This window comes from Cibotium barometz, chromosome 66 (assembly GCF_041138505.1).
Source record: "Cibotium barometz isolate CiBa-2024 chromosome 66, ASM4113850v1, whole genome shotgun sequence".
Lineage (NCBI taxonomy): Eukaryota > Viridiplantae > Streptophyta > Polypodiopsida > Cyatheales > Cibotiaceae > Cibotium > Cibotium barometz.
The window spans coordinates 16147613-16166056 of record NC_141111.1 but is presented as its reverse complement, the minus strand read 5'-3'; the positions used below and the strand labels follow the sequence as shown (position 1 = coordinate 16166056).

Genomic DNA, 18444 nt, shown 5'->3' with positions numbered 1-18444 from the left:
TTCCTATCACTCCTTCCTTCCTTCAGTCTTCTCGTAATTATAAAAACTTATGCTTCCTGCTGCAAGGTCTACTTATTCTTCTCTTCACAGATCTTTGATGTAGTATGTCATAAAGGATCTCCGTTGTTAATTCGACACACCTAGCAGCCATGGCCTCAAGCACCATCATGAATTGCAATCATTGCATGGTTTAGCTAGGAAAGGTCTTAAGACTCATAGGAATGATGTACAGAATTATCGCACTCTAGTGAAAAGGAATGTCTGTTTTTGGAGCTACTACATGATCTAAGGGGGGTGGCATGACTGATGTAGAATCACAAGTGTTTTCTATTAAGTTTGTGATACTTCTTAGGAAATTGAGAAGCGTGTGTGATGGATGGGAATGGGCGCTTTCAGTAACTTCGAGGTACTGGATTGGGCCTTCAAACACTAGTCAGGAGGGGTGATATGCTGTTGGTGACACAACCTTTGCGAAAACCCAACGCACTGTTCTTTATTTTAGGCATGGGATTTTGATTTGCTTTGCATAGAGATTGACGTTGTATAATTTGGTGCCGTTGACAATGCGTTGGGAAACCTCCAGCCCTTTCTTATTAAAATGTGATGCTATGTATAAACTTACTCCCTTTGACATGCAGCAACAGCATGACCTCCATGCTGTGCAAGCCTGTTGTGTAAACAAAATATAGCTTAACCGTTTCTATATCTGATAATAGCAAGCTTACTGGTTTTCTCTTCTTTAATTAGCTTGCAGATTTGAGAGCGGAGCTTGTGCCACAGCAAGATAAAGACATGGTCTAGCTAGAATGGAGCTCATAATGGTATATTAGCGCCTTGAGCCTCTGCAAGCTCAAGTCCTAGTGTCTCGAGCCCTCATAGCACAGTCTTCAGCACAGCAATGGACCAGCAGCAGCTTCATGAGCATCATCATAATCATGCCCATAATATAGCCTTGCATGAGCACCTTCGACGGGACAAATTGAGGGACCAGCAGATAAGAGAGGGGTTAATCCCCGTCTGCAGCAGTAGAAATGATGCAGCTATGGCTTACTCCGATATGCAACCCAGTTCTAGCTTCCGAGCCGAACTCCTGGAAACACCTCACAACAGTTCACAATCTCAAATAAACTCTACAGTCACATTTCCCCCATCAACACAGCCATTCATGCTGCACAGGAAGCCCAATATAGAGAGAAGCGTAACTCATAACAGCTTCTTCATGCACAGCAGCAACACTAGTAACATTCCTCTTCCTGGCAGCTCCGAGATCGGACATGAGATTGTGCAGCTTGGCAGAGAAGACATGTCCGCCGGAAACGGTTTGGCTAGGTCAGCTGAGAAGCTCCAAGATAATTCAAGTGCAGTATCGAGCCTTAATCCGAGATATGCTGACAACATTCTTGTGAGGTTTTCCAGTAATCACTCTGGTGGTGGAGGAGGGCTATGGCCATATCCACTGAGGACTAATCTCTCAGAAACTAGTACTAGTGTGCAGCTTCCCATGAACATCGGCTCGGGGCAAGATCTCAATGCGTACACAGGAGGAGCTAGCATGGGCGGCCATCTACACCAATCCATTTTACCTGTAAGCAATGATCCAGGTGCAGGAGTTCGGTATAGTCATAACAGTGCCGCGGCCGATCACACAGTCTGGGCAAATGAAGGGACGGAGCTCTTGCTTCTACCGGGTATAAGCGGCGGTGATCACCATCACCATCATCATCAAGCACCAGCTCCGCAAGGTGAAATCTCTGCTCCTCTCAACCTGGACAACCTAAAACCTCTCAGCGAGTACCTTAATCCGCATGCAGATCATGAGCAAAGCCGACAAGCGAGCGCTAACTTTCAGAGCTTCCCGACTCCGGCTGGGAGCAGTTTCCGAGATCTCTCACTCTCTCTCTCTGCACAGCAGAACTCCCAACAATTGCTCTATCACCGCGCTCTGGACAATCCTGCCTGTCTCTCAGGTTAGCGCTAACAATCGAGTTAGGTTTTAATTAATGACTAACGTGCAGGCTACGTTAAAATTAAGCCCGCTTATTTCACAATTAACAGTGCCATGGACTAATTATATGCAGCTTCTTTCTGGTTGCAGAATCATTTTGCCATCTGCAAAGCTCCATGTACCTCAAAGCAGCCCAGCAGCTTCTCAACGACCTTTGCAAGGTGGAGCGCAGCAGCGGAGGAGCTGCAAGCAGCTCTCCACGCAACCTAGTGTACAACAATCAGGCCCCGGGTGCTGCTTTAGCAGGTGGCATGGTAAACACCATGATCAGCAATGCTAATCATGACAGTAGTTTAATTAACAGGGGAGTGGTGGGAAGCTCCTTACATGGATTACAGCAGTCCACACATGATCAAGTGCCAAATTTGGCTCTTCTGCAACTGGATAGGCAGAGCACAATGTATCATCTACAACCGGACCGGCCTCACCTCGAACTAAAACGAAGAAGACTCGTGGTCATGCTGGAAGAGGTACGCTGTTTAATTATTAAACATTCCAAAAACCATAGGTTGTGATTCTAAGCTTAGCTTACTTGACATATTTAATATATCAATATTTAATGAAAACCTTTAAAGTTCAAAAACCGTATGTTGTACAATATAATACATATTAGTTTTACCCTAGGTTGTAGTATGTACATCTAAAGCTAGATGAAAAAATTTCAGACGTTGTTCATCTAAAGCTAGATTACACTGACATCAAGGATCCACTGATTAATGGATAGCTTAAGGATAAATTTTCAGATTTTAACTCATTAATTAAGAAAACGAATGTATTATTCGTAGCCCGTTCCCATCTAATCTCTATTTGCACAACCATAACTCGGGTATTGATTTTCCTAAATATTTGTGACCTTGTGTAATTCTATATCAGCTCGTCGACATTAATGTATCTGACGCAGCCTTCAGCTCAATATATATTGCCATTTACTGGTTGCTGTGTGCTAAGTTGGTTCTTTTGGAAGGTTCCAACTTTTGGATACTCATCATCAGGAAACCTGATTAACCGAGATTTTAATTAAACATCTTATCTTAATGTGGTTGCAAACATGCCTTGTTTTAGGTTACCCTTCAGGCCTGCATATTACATATTGCCTTTGTTTCTGACCCTTTTGTGTGGATAACTCCTTTGTTATCAAAAATGGAAGGACCATCTTTACATGCACATGTATATGGCATGGCAGCTTCTTCTTTTTTCAAAGCTCATAAAGGCATGCACGCACTAACAGTACATAAAAGGTGAGTTCTTCTGAGATTATCAAAGTGCAGCTGATCAAGAGTTCTCTTGATTTGAAGGAGAGATCGGAGCCAGGTAGAAACCTTAGTAGCTAATTTTTATAACCTTTAGAGCATGCAAGAGATGGCCTAGAGAGGTAATCAAATGACAGGGCATGATGCAAAGGATCTATCTAATGGGGCATCAAAAGAGTTGTGTGTATGATAACTAGCTCTCACTACATGGTGCCACACAAGTTTAGGACTTCGTTTTTGTTGAAGAATAAGATTCTCATTCAAAGGCTATTGAGACCTCTTGAATCTAAATCAACATCCTACCTATCATAGTCAAATTAAGGTATTAACTAGCTACTGAGAAGGTCGAAATGCATGTAGGGTCACCTCTGCCAGGCTTTAAGCACCTTGCTTGTTGTTCAGCTCATCTTGCTAAGCGCCTTATTTGTTTAGCTTGTCCTCTACCTTTTCTTGCCGATCAATTTATTGTAGAGAAGGTGGATAATGTCTAATGTTTGGGTGTTGCAACTCTTATGCCCTCTTACATTGAATATACACCAAAGCATGTGAACTCCCCCTAAGGGGATGGTATGGTGTCTCTAGAAGCCCTCTCTATGAAAAATAAGAATATAAGGCGATGGTATAGTGTCCCCCAGGATCTCAACCCAAATCCTCTTTATCTCTAAAGAATAAGAAATATAGGATCTCAACCAAACCCTCTTTATTTAAAGAATTAGAATAAGAATAGGACAAGGAAGAAGAAGAAGTCGAAGAACATATAACTCTTGTCTTCCCTTTCTACTTTTGCTTCTTCATGTCTTCCTTCTTAAACATAAAATAAAAAATAGACTCTAGACCAAAGACATTGAGTGACACTTTGATGATGACTTAAAAAAGACTCAAAACACAAGTAAAGATGTCAAACTTGTTTAGATTTAAAACAAGAAAATGTTTTTATATATTACCTTAAACTATAAAATATTCAGTAATATAGATATAACAAGGCTCAATAAAGAAAAATAGATTACAAGTTCTTGCAAACGCAAAAAAATAAATCCAAATACATTATAACAATAATAATAATAAAATAGTAGAAAGAGGAAAAATGCGCCTTCATCTTTTCTCATTCCTCTTCTTAGATCTAGAAGATGGTGGAAGGCGTAAATCATAATCCACTATTACTTGTATTCTTCTTCTTCACCTTCTCTTTTTTTAAATGAGAAAACAAACAAATTAGAAGAAGAAGATATCTTATTCTTATATTAAAAAAATACACTCAACAAAAGTAAAATTTAAATAAAAGTTAAACTCATGTTTGTAAATAATGAGCCGTAAAGTTCACATTTGAACAATCAAAAATTTAAGGAACAAGAGAAAGAAAGAGATGGACCTTACTTCTTAGGAAGCTTTCTCGTTGCAAAACCTTCAAAAAAAGAAGAGACTACAATAACATAATCTATGAATCCTTCACTAGAACAACTATATCCATTTAGAGTATGTATAATTTCATTAATTTTATATAGAAAAGAAAAATGTTTTGGGTTTTAAGCACTTATAAGGGTGTTTGTGCTACGTCCTTCCTGGCATGGTTTTTTTCTCTAGAGAGCTAGATAAGCATTTCATATGTGGTCCTATCTAAGCAAGGGGAGAGCTTATAACTCAATGTGTTGAGCTATCCTTGCATGGGTCTCGATATAGACTAGTTCTTGAGGTGGTTCTAGGACTTCTAAGCTTGTGGATCAATATCATGCATGGTATAGAACATGCGTAGTGGTGGTTTGCACATGTAAGGTAGTCTACAGATGTAAAAGCCTCATGCGATGGTGGTCCACATTTCTCCCTCTTTGAAACCTGAGGGTGGTCCAAAAAAGTAAGCCCATAGCCGGGGGGTGAGTTTGCCTACTCCTCACCTTGTGTGGCCTACATATATGCATGTGTGAGCACTTCAAATGCACAGTTATCATGAACAACAATATTCTGGGGATTCCATGTTTGGTATTATATCCAAGCTTGCACCAAAACTAGACTTGTGAAGCTCTCATGATAGAGGTGTGGTTGTGATATGATGGCTACTATTTTTCAAAGAGAGAGATTGGATTTAATGGGATCATATTGTTCTCACAGAGGAGAAAATGAGAGGAGACTTGGATTTCTCTTGAGAGGAAAGGAAGGACTCCACTTACTTCCTCTTGGAGATGGAGATTTATAGCCATGGAGAAGTTGGATAAGCACAATCACTGTACACGGAGACACAAGATGAGATTATATATAGAGTGAAGTGAGATGTGGATAGTTGTAAAATGGTCAAGAACATGAACTAGAGCTAGCATCCACATATATTTTTAGGACACTAGTTGTTATCTAGAAGGGGGTGTACAATACTAATAAGCCCAATTGAGAGCTTAGGTTTTTACAAATGGACTATCATGTTTCTATGATCTTAAACTTAGATAATAGAAATTGAGAAATAACAAAGTCTAATATATGATCTCTAGGACACTTGCATCAAGCATCAAAGTACAGGTTCTTACATGAGATTATTGCATATATAGCTATGAAGCTTCAGTTGAAGATATATTTTTATAATGTCAAGAGAGGGAATATGCTAATCATGGATTATGTGGCAAATAATAGAGGCTTCTCAGATCATATAGTAGCCCATTGGATATGTTGAAAGGAATTTTTGTCCCTTTCTAACAAATTTAAAGGCACCAAAAAAATGAAAGAAAGGAATTTATTTAACTCAAACAATGAAAGAAGATCAAGTAGAAAAAACACTAAAAAATAATAATTTAGAATACAATGAAACAAATAAAGCCAAATCATTTTACTAAAAATCCCGAAAGGCCAGTATAAAGAGCCCAAAGGCATTGACAAATGAGCTCAAAGGCATTGACAAATGAGCTAGCCTAATCAATATCACAACCACAACCCCTTCTTATCATCATGATCCTCCTTGTCATGATCACCATGCTCCTTTTTGTGGCCATGCTTCTACTTGTCGTCATTGTCTTTGTCTAAACACATGGAATACTATGTAAAAAAAATATTTTAAAATATAATTTAAAAAAAGAAATCCCTTGATTGCATTGCAAAACCTCTTGTACATGCAAGGGGAACCCTTGTTTTTTTGCTTGTGCACGTGAAAGTGTTCATGTGAAGGTGAAGACAACAAATTTACACAAGATTGTGGCTAAAGCATAGAGAAACTAAAGAGAACTATTTTGCATAAGGTTGAAGCCAAAACATAAATTTCAATACTTAATCATTGGCAAAGTAAGTCTCAAATTGTAGCAAAAAAGAGTAATGTATTATCAACAAAAAGACAAGAACATAATAAGGTATATAAGCACCAAGCTTAGAGAGTTGGGGTTGCATCAAGATCCTCATGAAGGATGGGTAATTCCTCATCATCATCTTGATCTTCCTCATTGGCATCAAGAATTATATCATTGTCTTTAGAACCACTAATAGCTTCTTTGAATTTCTCTTCAATGATGACTCTACTCTCAAGCAGCCATTGCCAAGTCTCATTGTTTGGATGGTAGCATTGATAATCCAATTTCCATCCTATAGGGCAATGACAATCATTTCTTGCAAAAAAAGAGAGAATAAACATAACCATCATGAGAAGTAATTATGACCAATTGAAGGATTCAAGGACTTGCAAATTATTCCTTCCAACGATCCTTCCCACTTGACTCCCAACCATCGAGCCAAAATTCTCTATTTATGAGTGGCTAGGTTGATTTTTGTTGTTTTCACTCCTTTTTCTCCCTTGCATCTTATATGTACTTTCTCTAGTAGTCCTTTCTTGTGCACCCATAAGATGGTGAGGGAATACCCTTCTTTACATTTACACTGTCCCTTACCCTCTGCCAAATTTGTGATCTCTCATTTTAAAGGAAATTCATCATCTTCACTCAAAACCAATCTTCAAAAAAATGCAGGATTGGGGAATCTCTCTTCAGGCACTTGTGGACATAGTCAAAGTCTCGAGTGGATTGTTGTTCCCATCTCTTAAATCAAGACTATAGGTGGAGTTCAAGAGATGTTTGTAGCGCATCATGAATTCCATGCCCGAATAATTCATGAGATCATGAAAACTCCACCATCACTCCTTACGATGTACTATACGTGGCCTTGTCAATTTAGGTCTGTTGGGTAGGCGAATCGGTCCCCTAAAACATCTGCATAGGTAAGACCCTACCTCACCTCTACTTGAGGACCCTTCCTCACCTCTACTACCCCTAGAATGATGTGAAACAAAATGTGTATGAGGAGTTAGAGGATTGGTCAATAGAGTGGATGTTTAGGACAATGAAGGTGTTGCTTTTCTGAAATGAGTAGCGACACTTGGGCCATATTGTCTAGACAATCTTTAGTTGGCTTCCTTGAAGGCGACCCCCTTGTATTAAAAAAAGTGGTGTGAGGGTTGGGTCATCGGTACATGGAATAACTCAACAGCTTGAGGTCTCGTAACATCCTTGCATACATAACATAGAGCTTGAGGTCTTGTAACATCCTTGCATACATAACATAGATAGAGTGAGGTAAAAACATGGCAAAGAATGAAAAACCTCAGTGTAATAAAGCTGAAATGGAAAAAATAGTGTAACAAACCTCATCATCTTCAACTCTCCACCCTAGCCACATCGATGAAAAGAGAGCAAGAGACCACATCCTACATTGGAAAAGAGATACCATTAGGAAACCATTAAAGTACATAAGCTTTATACATATGCATAAGCTTATTCATAAAGCTTATGCATAAAATAAAGCTTATGTATTAAGTTTATGCATAAAGCTTTATGCATAAGCTTAATACATATGCTTAATTTTTTGCAACCATTAAAGTACATATGCTTTATACATTTGCATAAGCTTATTCATAAAGCTTATGCATAAAATTAAGCGTATGTATTAATTTTATGCATAAAGCTATATCCATAAGCTTAATACATATGCTTAATTTTTATAGATCTAGCTTTATTAATAAATCTTTATGAATAAGCTTAATAGATAATCTTTATTCAATTTATGTAATAAGGCCTTATGTTTATGGCTTAATACATATGCATTAAGCTTAAGTATAAAGCTTGTGCCTAAAGCTTATACTTAATCTTTAGGCACAAGCTTTATACTTAAGCTTAATGCATATGTATTAAACTATAAACATAAAGCTTTATTGCATAAATCCATATGCATAAAGCTTTATGTATATGTTGAAGATAGATGCTTAAGATTTATGATAAGGTTTATGCATAAGCTTAATACATATGCATTGCTTTATACATATGGCCTTAAAGAGCTTAAAGACCTTTAGTACATATGCATAAGATTTATACATAAGAGCTTAAAGCTCTTAAGTAAATCATAAGAGCTCAAGAGCTCTTGCTCTTATGCATAAGAGCTTAAAGTTATTAAACACAATGCATAAGAGCTAAAAGCTCTTACGCATGTTGCTTTATGCATAGGATCTTATTTATAAGAGCTTGGATCTCTTAAGCACAATGCATGAGCGATCAAGAGATTATTGTGCATAAGATCCTAAAGTTCTTATGCATAAGAGATTGAACCTCTCAAGACAAAAGCATAAGAGCATTGAGATCTTATGCAAACTACCTAAGAGCTTCTAGCTTTTATGCATAAGATCTTAGGAATAATGCGTAAGAGCTTAAAGAACCTATGCATTGAGCTCTTATTCATTATGCCTAAAGAATAATTCTTAATGCACAAGCATTAAGGCTAATGTGTTCTTCTTATTGCATAGACATTAAAGCTTCATGGTTAGGCATAAAGGATTTAAGCATAGGCTTATGTATAAAGACTATGCATACAAAATTTATGCATAAGGCTTTTTACATAAGCCTACACATTAGGGTTATACATAAGTCATTATGCATAAAGGCCTTATACATAGCTTTATTTATATGTACAAGAGAGCATACGTATGTTCTATTCTTGCAAACATTGATTCTTTGTATGCATAGAGTACATATGGTCTTTGTAGGTATGCATAAAGGCCTTCTATATAGCTTTATTTAAGCATACAAGGGAGCATATATATGTTCTATGCTTGCATACATAGAGTATATGTACACATAGAGTACATATGGTCTATGTGCATATGCATAAATAGAGATTGTAAGCATTGTTTATGCATATAAAAAGCATATGTATGCTCTATTATTACATACATGCAGCATGCATTCTACATAAAACATAGACATATAGCATAAATATTAACTAAATCACAAAAAACCCCTCCCCCCCATCAAAGGGTCCCAGTAATTCATGAATTTTTAAAAATCCAAGAAGCACTAACCTGAATTAACAAGCTGAGTGTATTGGAGAGGAGTTTCAAAAAATAGTGAGCTCCTCAAAATGCTTACAAAAAAACCAACCAGAGTTTTTTTTGAAGAAAGAAAGAGCATAGAAAATAGAGCAGTAGAGATTTTGCTCACCTTATGTTGAGAGAGGGAGAGAGACGAGACAAGAGACACCACATACGCTCCACAAGAATGAATCATATTAGTCACAAGTCACATATATATAGGCAAGACCTAGAGTGAGTTAGGCTAGCTATATATAGCTCCCACACCCCCACTCAAATAAAGGTCTCCAGCTGCGAGTAAAAAACCCTTGGGAGCACAAGGGAAAAACCCAAGCTCCTACATATAAATGTACAATGCCACTTAAAGTCCATGTGAAATGTGCTTCTATATACAAAGTACAAAGAATAAATGTGCATGATGTGAAGTAATGTGTGAAGTGTCCTAAAGTCTATAGGCTATGTACAAGTCTAGACAAAATTGACATGACGTGAGATGTGCTAATCTCCAAAAAGAGAGGCCGCCGCAACTCCAAGTTCTGATCGCAAAATTGTAAACCGAGCTTCATGGAGTCCTTTGGTGAGAATGTCTGCAATCATTTGATCAGTTGGACAATGTTCTACCATTATTGCTCCTTTCCTTACTTCATGTCGAACATAGTGATAATGAACTGAAATATGCTTGGACTTGCTATGTTGCACGTAGTCCTTAGCTAGACTAATAGCACTTTGGTTGTCACATCTAAGAGGAGTGCTTGAGGAAGGAGAATGACCAATATCAGGCAAGCAATTGTCGAAGCCAAACCAATTCACGAGCTGCTAAAGATGCAGCTACATATTCAGACTCTGTGTAGTAGAAACTACAATACAACGTTGTTTCTTGCTAGCCCAAGATACCAAACAACCATTAATAAAGAAGCAATTACCACTGGTGGATCGCATGGACAAGTTAGAGCTTGCCCAATCAGCATCTGAATAACCCAAAAAATTAAGACAAGTTGATGAAGATATGTCTTCTTAACGGCGATATAAAAGTAGCTCCAACACCTTATATGTAAGTAGGAGAGGGTTGCAATAGTTATATGAAAATCTTGTGTAAAAATAAAATATTATGTGAGATAAAACAAGCTAAGCCACATATATCCTACTTATTATTCAAGAAGAGGATAAGCAAAATTTATTTAAGAGAAGAAGTAAGGAAATCACATACATAAATAGTGGTAAATGACTTATCCTACTCACATCCATAATCTTAACATAAATCCTTCCAACTATAATGTTAAGATTATGGATGTGAGGGATTATGCATGATCTTTTGATGAAAGGAGAGAGATGAGGGGTATAGCAAGGACATGAGGTTAACGATAAAGAGATAGATTGAAGGGATTCAGGTGTCATTGCAACAACAAGAATATTGTTATGGGTTCTTATAAAAGAAGAAGGTAGACCAGGCGGTTGGAGAAAAGCGTACCTAATTCAAACCATTTTTGGGATTTTTCGTAGTGTGCTACTAGCTACGCTATTGGTATGACTATTAGCGTTGCTAGTAGCTAGGCCACTAGCCGAGCTAGTAGCACACCGAGAAAAAAGGAAAAGACTAATTATAGTACACATAGTTGCCAAGATGATAGCTGGCCCATACGCGGTGGGCTACTAAATCATCAAATGCATGGGTGAGACCCTACCTCACCTCTACTTGAGGACCCTTCCTCACCTCTACTACCTCTAGAGTGATGTGAAACAAAATGTGTAGGGGTTTGAATAGGCATAGTGTGGGTAGGGTTAGTGCAGGCGCTAGGGACACTGGGTGAAGGAAAGAGGAGTTAGAGGATTGGTCAATAGAGTGGATGTTTAGGACAATGATGGTCTTGCTTCTCTGAAATGAGTAACAACACGGGCCATATTGTCTAGACAATTTTTGGTTGGCTTTCTTGAACGTGACCCCTCTTGTATTAAAAAACGTGGTGTGAGGGTTGGGTCATCGATACATGGAATAACTCAACAGCTTGAGGTCTTGCATACATAACATAGAGCTTGAGGTCTCGTAACATCCTTGCATACATAACATAGAGTGAGATAAAAACATGGCAAGAAATGAAAAACCTTAGCGTAATAATAAAGCTGAAATGGGAAAAAAAGTGTAACAAACTTCATCATCTTCAACTCTCCACCCTAGCCACATCGATGAAAAGAGAGCAAGAGACCACATCCTACATTGGAAAAGAAATACCATTAGGAAACCATCAAAGTACATAAGCTTTATACATATGCATAAGCTTATTAAAGCTTATGCATAAAATTAAGCTTATGTATTAAGTTTATGCATGAAGCTTTATGCATAAGCTTAATACATATGCTTAATTTTATGCAACCATTTAAGTACATACGCTTTATACATATGCATAAGCTTATTCATAAAGCTTATGCATAAAATTAAGCGTATGTATTAATTTTATGCATAAAGCTGTATCCATAAGCTTAATACATATGCTTAATTTTATGCATAATCTTTATAGATCTGGCTTTATTAATAAATCTTTATCAATAAGCTTAATATATAATCTTTATTCAATTAAGCTTTATGCATAAATTTTCTACATATGGCTTTATACAATAAATCTTTATGCAATAAGGCTTTATGTTTATGGTTTAATACATATGCATTAAGCTTAAGTATAAAGCTTGTGCCTAAAGCTTATACTTAATCTTTAGGCACAAGCTTTATACTTAAGCTTAATGCATATGTATTAAACCGTAAACATAAAGCTTTATTGCATAAATCCATATGCATAATCTTTATACATATGCATAAAGCTTTATGTATATGTTGAAGACAGATGCTTAAGATTTATGCATAAGCTTAATACATATGCATATGATTTATGCATTAAGCTTAAGTATAAAGCTTGTGCCTAAAGCTTATACTTAATCTTTAGGCACAAGCTTTATACTTAAGCTTAATGCATATGTATTAAACCGTAAACATAAAGCTTTATTGCATAAATCCATATGCATAATCTTTATATATATGCATAAAGCTTTATGTATATGTTGAAGACAGATGCTTAAGATTTATGCATAAGCTTAATACATATGCATATGATTTATACATATGCATACGTCATATGATTTATACATAAGCTTAATACATATGCATATGCTTTATACATATGGCCTTAAAGAGCTTAAAGATATTTAGTACATATGCATAATATTTATACGTGAGAGCTTAAAGCTCTTAAGTAAATCATAAGAGCTCAAGAGCTCTTGCTCTTATGGATTGAGCTCTTGCTCTTATGCATAAGAGCTTAAAGTTATTAAACACAATGCATAAGAGCTAAAAGCTCCTACGCATTATGCTCTATGCATAGGATCTTATTTATAAGAGCTTGAATCTCTTAAGCACAATGCATGAGAGATCAAGAGATTATTGTGCATAAGATCCTAAAGTTCTTATGCATAAGAGATTGAACCTCTCAAGACAAAAGCATAAGAGCATTGAGATCTTATGCAAACTACCTAAGAGCTTCTAGCTTTTATGCATATAAGATCTTAAGAACAATGCGTAAGAGCTTAAAGAACTTATGCATTGAGCTCTTATTCATTATGCCTAAAGAATACTTCTTAATGCACAAGCATTTAGGCTAGTGTGTTCTTCTTATTGCATAGACATTAAAGCTTAATGGTTAGGCATAAAAGCTTTAAGCATAGGCTTATGTATAAAGAATATGCATAAAGAATTTATGCATAGGCTTTTTACATAAGCCTACACGTTAGGGTTATACATAAGTCATTATGCATAAAGGCCTTATACATAGCTTTATTTATGTGTACAAGAGAGCATGTGTATGTTCTATTCTTGCATACATATATTATATGTATGCATAGAGTACATATGGTCTATGTATGCATAGAGTACATATGGTCTATGTAGACATGCATAAAGGCCTTATATATAGCTTTATTTAAGCATACAAGGGAGTATATATATGTTCTATGCTTGCATACATAGAGTATATGTACACATAGAGTACATATGGTCTATGTGGGTATGAATAAATAGAGCTTGTAAGCTTTGTTTATGCATATAAAAAGCATATGTATGCTCTATTATTACGTACATACATGAATTCTACATAAAACATAGACATATAGCATAAATATTAACTAAATCACAAAAAAGCGTCCCCCCCCCCACGAAAGGGTGCCAATAATTCATAAATTTTTAAAAACCCAAAGAGCAACAACCTGAATTAACAAGCTCAGTGGATTGGAGAGGAGTTTCACAAAATGGTGAGCTCCTCAAAATGCTTACAAAAAAAATAGCCAAAATTTTTTTTGAGAAAAGAAAGAGCATAGAGCAAAGAGCAGTAGAGATTTTTCTCACCTTATATGTAGGAGGGGGTTGCAATAGTTATATGAAAATCTCGTGTAAAAATAAAATATTATGTGAGATAGAACAAACTAAGCCACATATATTTTACTTATTATTAAGAAGAGGATAAGCAAAATTGATTTAAGAGAAGAGCAAGGAAATCACATACATAAATAGTGGTCAATGACTTATCCTACTAACATCCATAATCTTAACATAAATCCTTCCAACTATAATGTTAAGATTATGGATGTGAGGGATTATATATGATCTTTTGATGAAAAGAGAGAGATGAGGGGTATAGCAAGGACATGAGGTTAAGGATAAAGAGATGGATTGAAGGGATTGAAGGTGTCATTGCAACAACAAGAATATTTTTATGGGTTCTTAGAAAAGAAGAAGGTAGACCAGGCGGTTGGAGAAAAGCGTACCTAATTCAAACCATTGTTGGGATTTTTTGTAGTGTGCTACTAGCTACGCTATTGGTCTGACTATTAGCGTAGCTAGTAGCTAGGCCACTAGCCGAGCTAGTAGCTAGGCCACTAGCCGAGCTAGTAGCACACCGAGCAAAAAGGAAAAGACTAATTATTGTACACATAGTTGCCAAGATGATAGCCGACCCATACGCGGTGGGCTACTAAATCATCAATTTTGCTCGGCTATGTGTTGATTTGTGAGTGCATGGTAGTTTAGAAGCTTCTATACATTAAATACTTAACAAAAAAATTTGTAACATCATCAATGTGTCTACAAGATCACGATACTAAACATCATCACTTACCTCGCTATTGGCTGGAGATGAAGCATCTTTTTTCAAAGTTATACATGATAGTATTGTCTTGAACATGAAAGTGAGAACCAAAATTTAACAAGCTAACTATGTTGTAGATGAAGCATCTTTATCTAAGCGGTCTATGATAGAATTACCTTCATCAAAGGAATATCCCAAATTTGAAAAGCTTTAAGTCCGCCATCTTGTAGGCACTTTATGTACACTACTAAAAATCTCTAACCCATTCATTGTAGGAACCTTCTCCTTGAACCAAAATTTGATAGGCTTTGAGTCAATTACCTCATAGGCACTTTATTTGCACTACACAAAAGCTCTAATTTATTCATTATGAGATTCTTCTTCTTAAACTATATATTTAGTTGTTTTTCTTAAGTATGTAGATTTAGTTAAAGTGAAATTGTTAGAAAGTATATCAAACAAATTCACATTTAAAATGTATTTTGTAATAATTTATCTTATATATTTTTATAATACCATCAATCTCATGTTGCATATGTGTCTTTAAACTTAGTCGATATATATTTTTGAGGCTAGTTCTCCTATATCACTTCATCAATCTATTTGTTAAGGAAAATAAGTGGTCCTACACATATGCCTTTTTTTTTCTTAACACTAGTTGGTAACTAGACATAAAGTTATCTTAGGACACTTCTATATATCCTAGGAAACTTTTATACCCTATTAACTAGAAAACTTTGTGGAATTATTTTGACAGATGGGTGTTGTAATATATTTTCTATTTTCTTTTGTCATATAATCAAAGCAAATTGAAAAAAAAAGAAAAATAAATCGTAAGAGTCCAATTTACACCTCGAGGGTTTGGAGATCAGTAATAATTTCAAGTTTAAGTATTGAGCAATTTTTGAGATGGTAGAGTGATACGGTTTAAACTTTTGAGATGCTAGAGCTATATTGGGGTCATAAAGTGATAGGAGCAATAAATCTAATATGATAGCAAACCCCTCGCTCATGAGATTCAAGAAGTTTAGAGAAAGAGGAAAGCCACAAGAGAAAAAGAGAGTGGAAATCATGCTAATGGGTAGCCTATAACATTGGCATCCTCACATCCTCCACATGAGCCTCCATCTCTCCCTACAATTATTCCCCCTGGTTTGGATGAACTATGTGAGCCTCCCTTTCCTCCTCCTCCTCCTCCGTCTAGTAAGAATGTGGATGCAAGTGCCACCATAGGCAAGCTATACATATGTCGTTGTGTCAAAGATCATTTGTAATTTTTTCCAGCATCTCACTCCCTTGCTACAATCTATTTTTCTCACATCCCTTATTGACCATCCTGACCTAGTGGAGTGTAGGTTTATTGTTTAGATTAGCATCCAAAGTGCAGAGTAGGCACCAAGGTTCTCAATAGTGTTTGTTGCTACTCATATGTGTTGACTAAGAAGAGGAATAATTTGGATGCATTGGCCGAGTCGTCGCGCTATTTTAGTGGCCATATGTAGACCCCACATGACAAGTGAGATGACAGCTTTATCTCACATTTTTGCATACCATCACACTCTTGGAAGAGGCAAAGTCTAGAATACAATATAAGATCTACATCTTGCATGGTTCCATGAGGAGACAAAGGCTAAAATGTGAGAGCTACAGCTTGCATTCTTCACATAGCACCATGTACTCTTAAATGTGGTTCCTTGAGGAGGCAAAATCTAGGTGTGCGGATGATCCTTGGGTATTAGGGCTTCTAGTGGTCAAGCTCTTAGATGTAATTGTTTGATTAATGATAGCTCCAAGACACTATTAAAGAAATTTTCAGAGAAGAATTGTAAAGCCTCGCCAAGGTTCAAGAAAGCATTGCAAAAAAGAGTCTCAATGGGTGTGTTCATTAAACATGGAGCTTTCTTTCTTGAGGTGAGTCAAACTAATTTACATAGTCATTTTGTGGAGATACACCCTCATCTCAGGGTTAGAGAAAGATCTTTTCAGTGACGCAAGCCATGGTTTTTATGTGCTAGTCCCTACAGCGTGATACTAGTTATTGATACTATGTGGAGTTTCAGGTTTATTATAGTATGTTCCATTTCCTTAGTGGGAATAATGGGAGGTCTACTAGCTCACACAATTTCAAACATACTCTTTTATGTCCATGCAATCTAGATGCCTTATACTATCATTTATGACATGCCAAGGGTACATGTGATGCATGTGGGGGATCGGGAATGTAACCTATCCTTAAGGACATGTGAGTGACACTGAGGTAGTGCATTGGTGGCAATATGAGTATGTATTGCCACCAGCTTGATTGTGTGGGGAAATCCAAGAGGTTTTAGCTTGTGGAGAAACATATTCCATGTACATTCCTCACTACATCTTTTAGAGCAAACATATATCCTTATATATGACACACACATTTTGCCAAGTGGTAGCACCGCTAGTTTCATTCATGCTTGGAGTAGTTTCTCATTGGTGTGGTTATCGTAGTGGTGGATTTTTTTGAGATCTACACATTGTCACATTAGTGTTGATCACTTGCATGATATACAATTTGTATAGCATCGTTTCTCCCTTCATGATGCATTTATGAGGGATTACAAAGTCACATGGCATCAGTTTGTGGTAGATTTTGTCTCATGGATATGGTGTTCAATTTAAGTCTTTGTCACAAGGTAGTTTTATAAGCTATACATGTGTCACTCAAAAACTAGAAGATAAGTTTTTTGGAGTTTTTATGAGACTTGCCATGGGAAGATGGAGCATGACAGTGATGGTGCATCCGTAAAACACACTTTATGGTGGTACCAACTTATGTAGAGAGGTTCAAAGATATAAAGTAGGACCGTGGTGGACTGGTGTACATGGCACTTGAGTGGTAGTGGAACCACTTGGTATATCTCACATGATGCAAGGGTGGCCATGATAATTTGTTGGTGTGTGAATGGAAGCACTATGGATCACTTGGTGCCATTCGATTATGGCCACACAGTTCTAGGTACATTGGGCTTCGACTCCATTCAGAGCACCACCTCTCATAGTGACCCCACCATCTTCACACACAAAGGTTTACATGCTTCTATGAAGTATGCATGGATGGTGTGTCATGTCAACATGTGTAGATAACACCAAAGAATCAGATGCATGGCACATGATGTTAGTGCCATTTTTACAATTGACTATAACAAGCTTACAAATTTATTGACCATAGATGATGTCTTGCCATCATTTCCCCTAATGGCAACAAGGGTAGGTCATGACTCTCCCCCTTAGGCCCTTTGATTTATTGAGGTAGATTCAACCTTTGTGCAACTATCTAGTGTTGAGGCTTGTGGATCTCAGGTTGGGGTCAATGTAAAACTTGCCACAAAGAGCATCTTGCACATGGTGTGGCTATTTTTATATAGAGCGCTTACAGTGACTTAGGCTGGTATCTATCTTTTTTTTTCTTATTTTCTTTTAACATCCTGTGTATTTTTTCTATATATATATTTTTATGTTTGTTCTTTTTTACGTAGACACCATCTGCAAATACTACAAAGCTACTATTAATGGAGATAGAGCAGACACTGTCCTATTGAGGAGCATATAAGATTCGAGATGGACCAGATGTCAGCATAGATGAGGGTCCAAATATGGAGGTATTATGAGGAGTTTACGATGCGACACATAGCCAAGTATAGAGTCGAGCCCATTTATTCCAATAGACTTGACATATTTCTCACAGTCGAGTAGTGTGGAGTGACCCTTATCTTGCTC

General features: G+C 36.8%; 1 protein-coding gene across 12 annotated transcripts in view; it reads left to right on the top strand.

The window, feature by feature from the left end:
* LOC147602813 (uncharacterized) overlaps positions 1-18444 on the top strand; it is a 54092-nt gene that overhangs the window by 933 nt on the left and 34715 nt on the right. For 7 of the 12 annotated variants that reach the window (XM_086797609.1, XM_086797610.1, XM_086797615.1 and 4 more), the window contains 2 exons: positions 748-1967; positions 2096-2475. In XM_086797609.1, the coding sequence (XP_086653735.1) occupies positions 899-1967; positions 2096-2475 (1449 nt within the window). In that variant the 5' untranslated portion in view covers positions 748-898. Of the gene's footprint in view, positions 1-105; positions 1968-2095; positions 2476-18444 lie in introns of those variants that run through there. The other 5 variants (XM_086797614.1, XM_086797620.1, XM_086797619.1 and 2 more) reach the window with 3 other exon arrangements.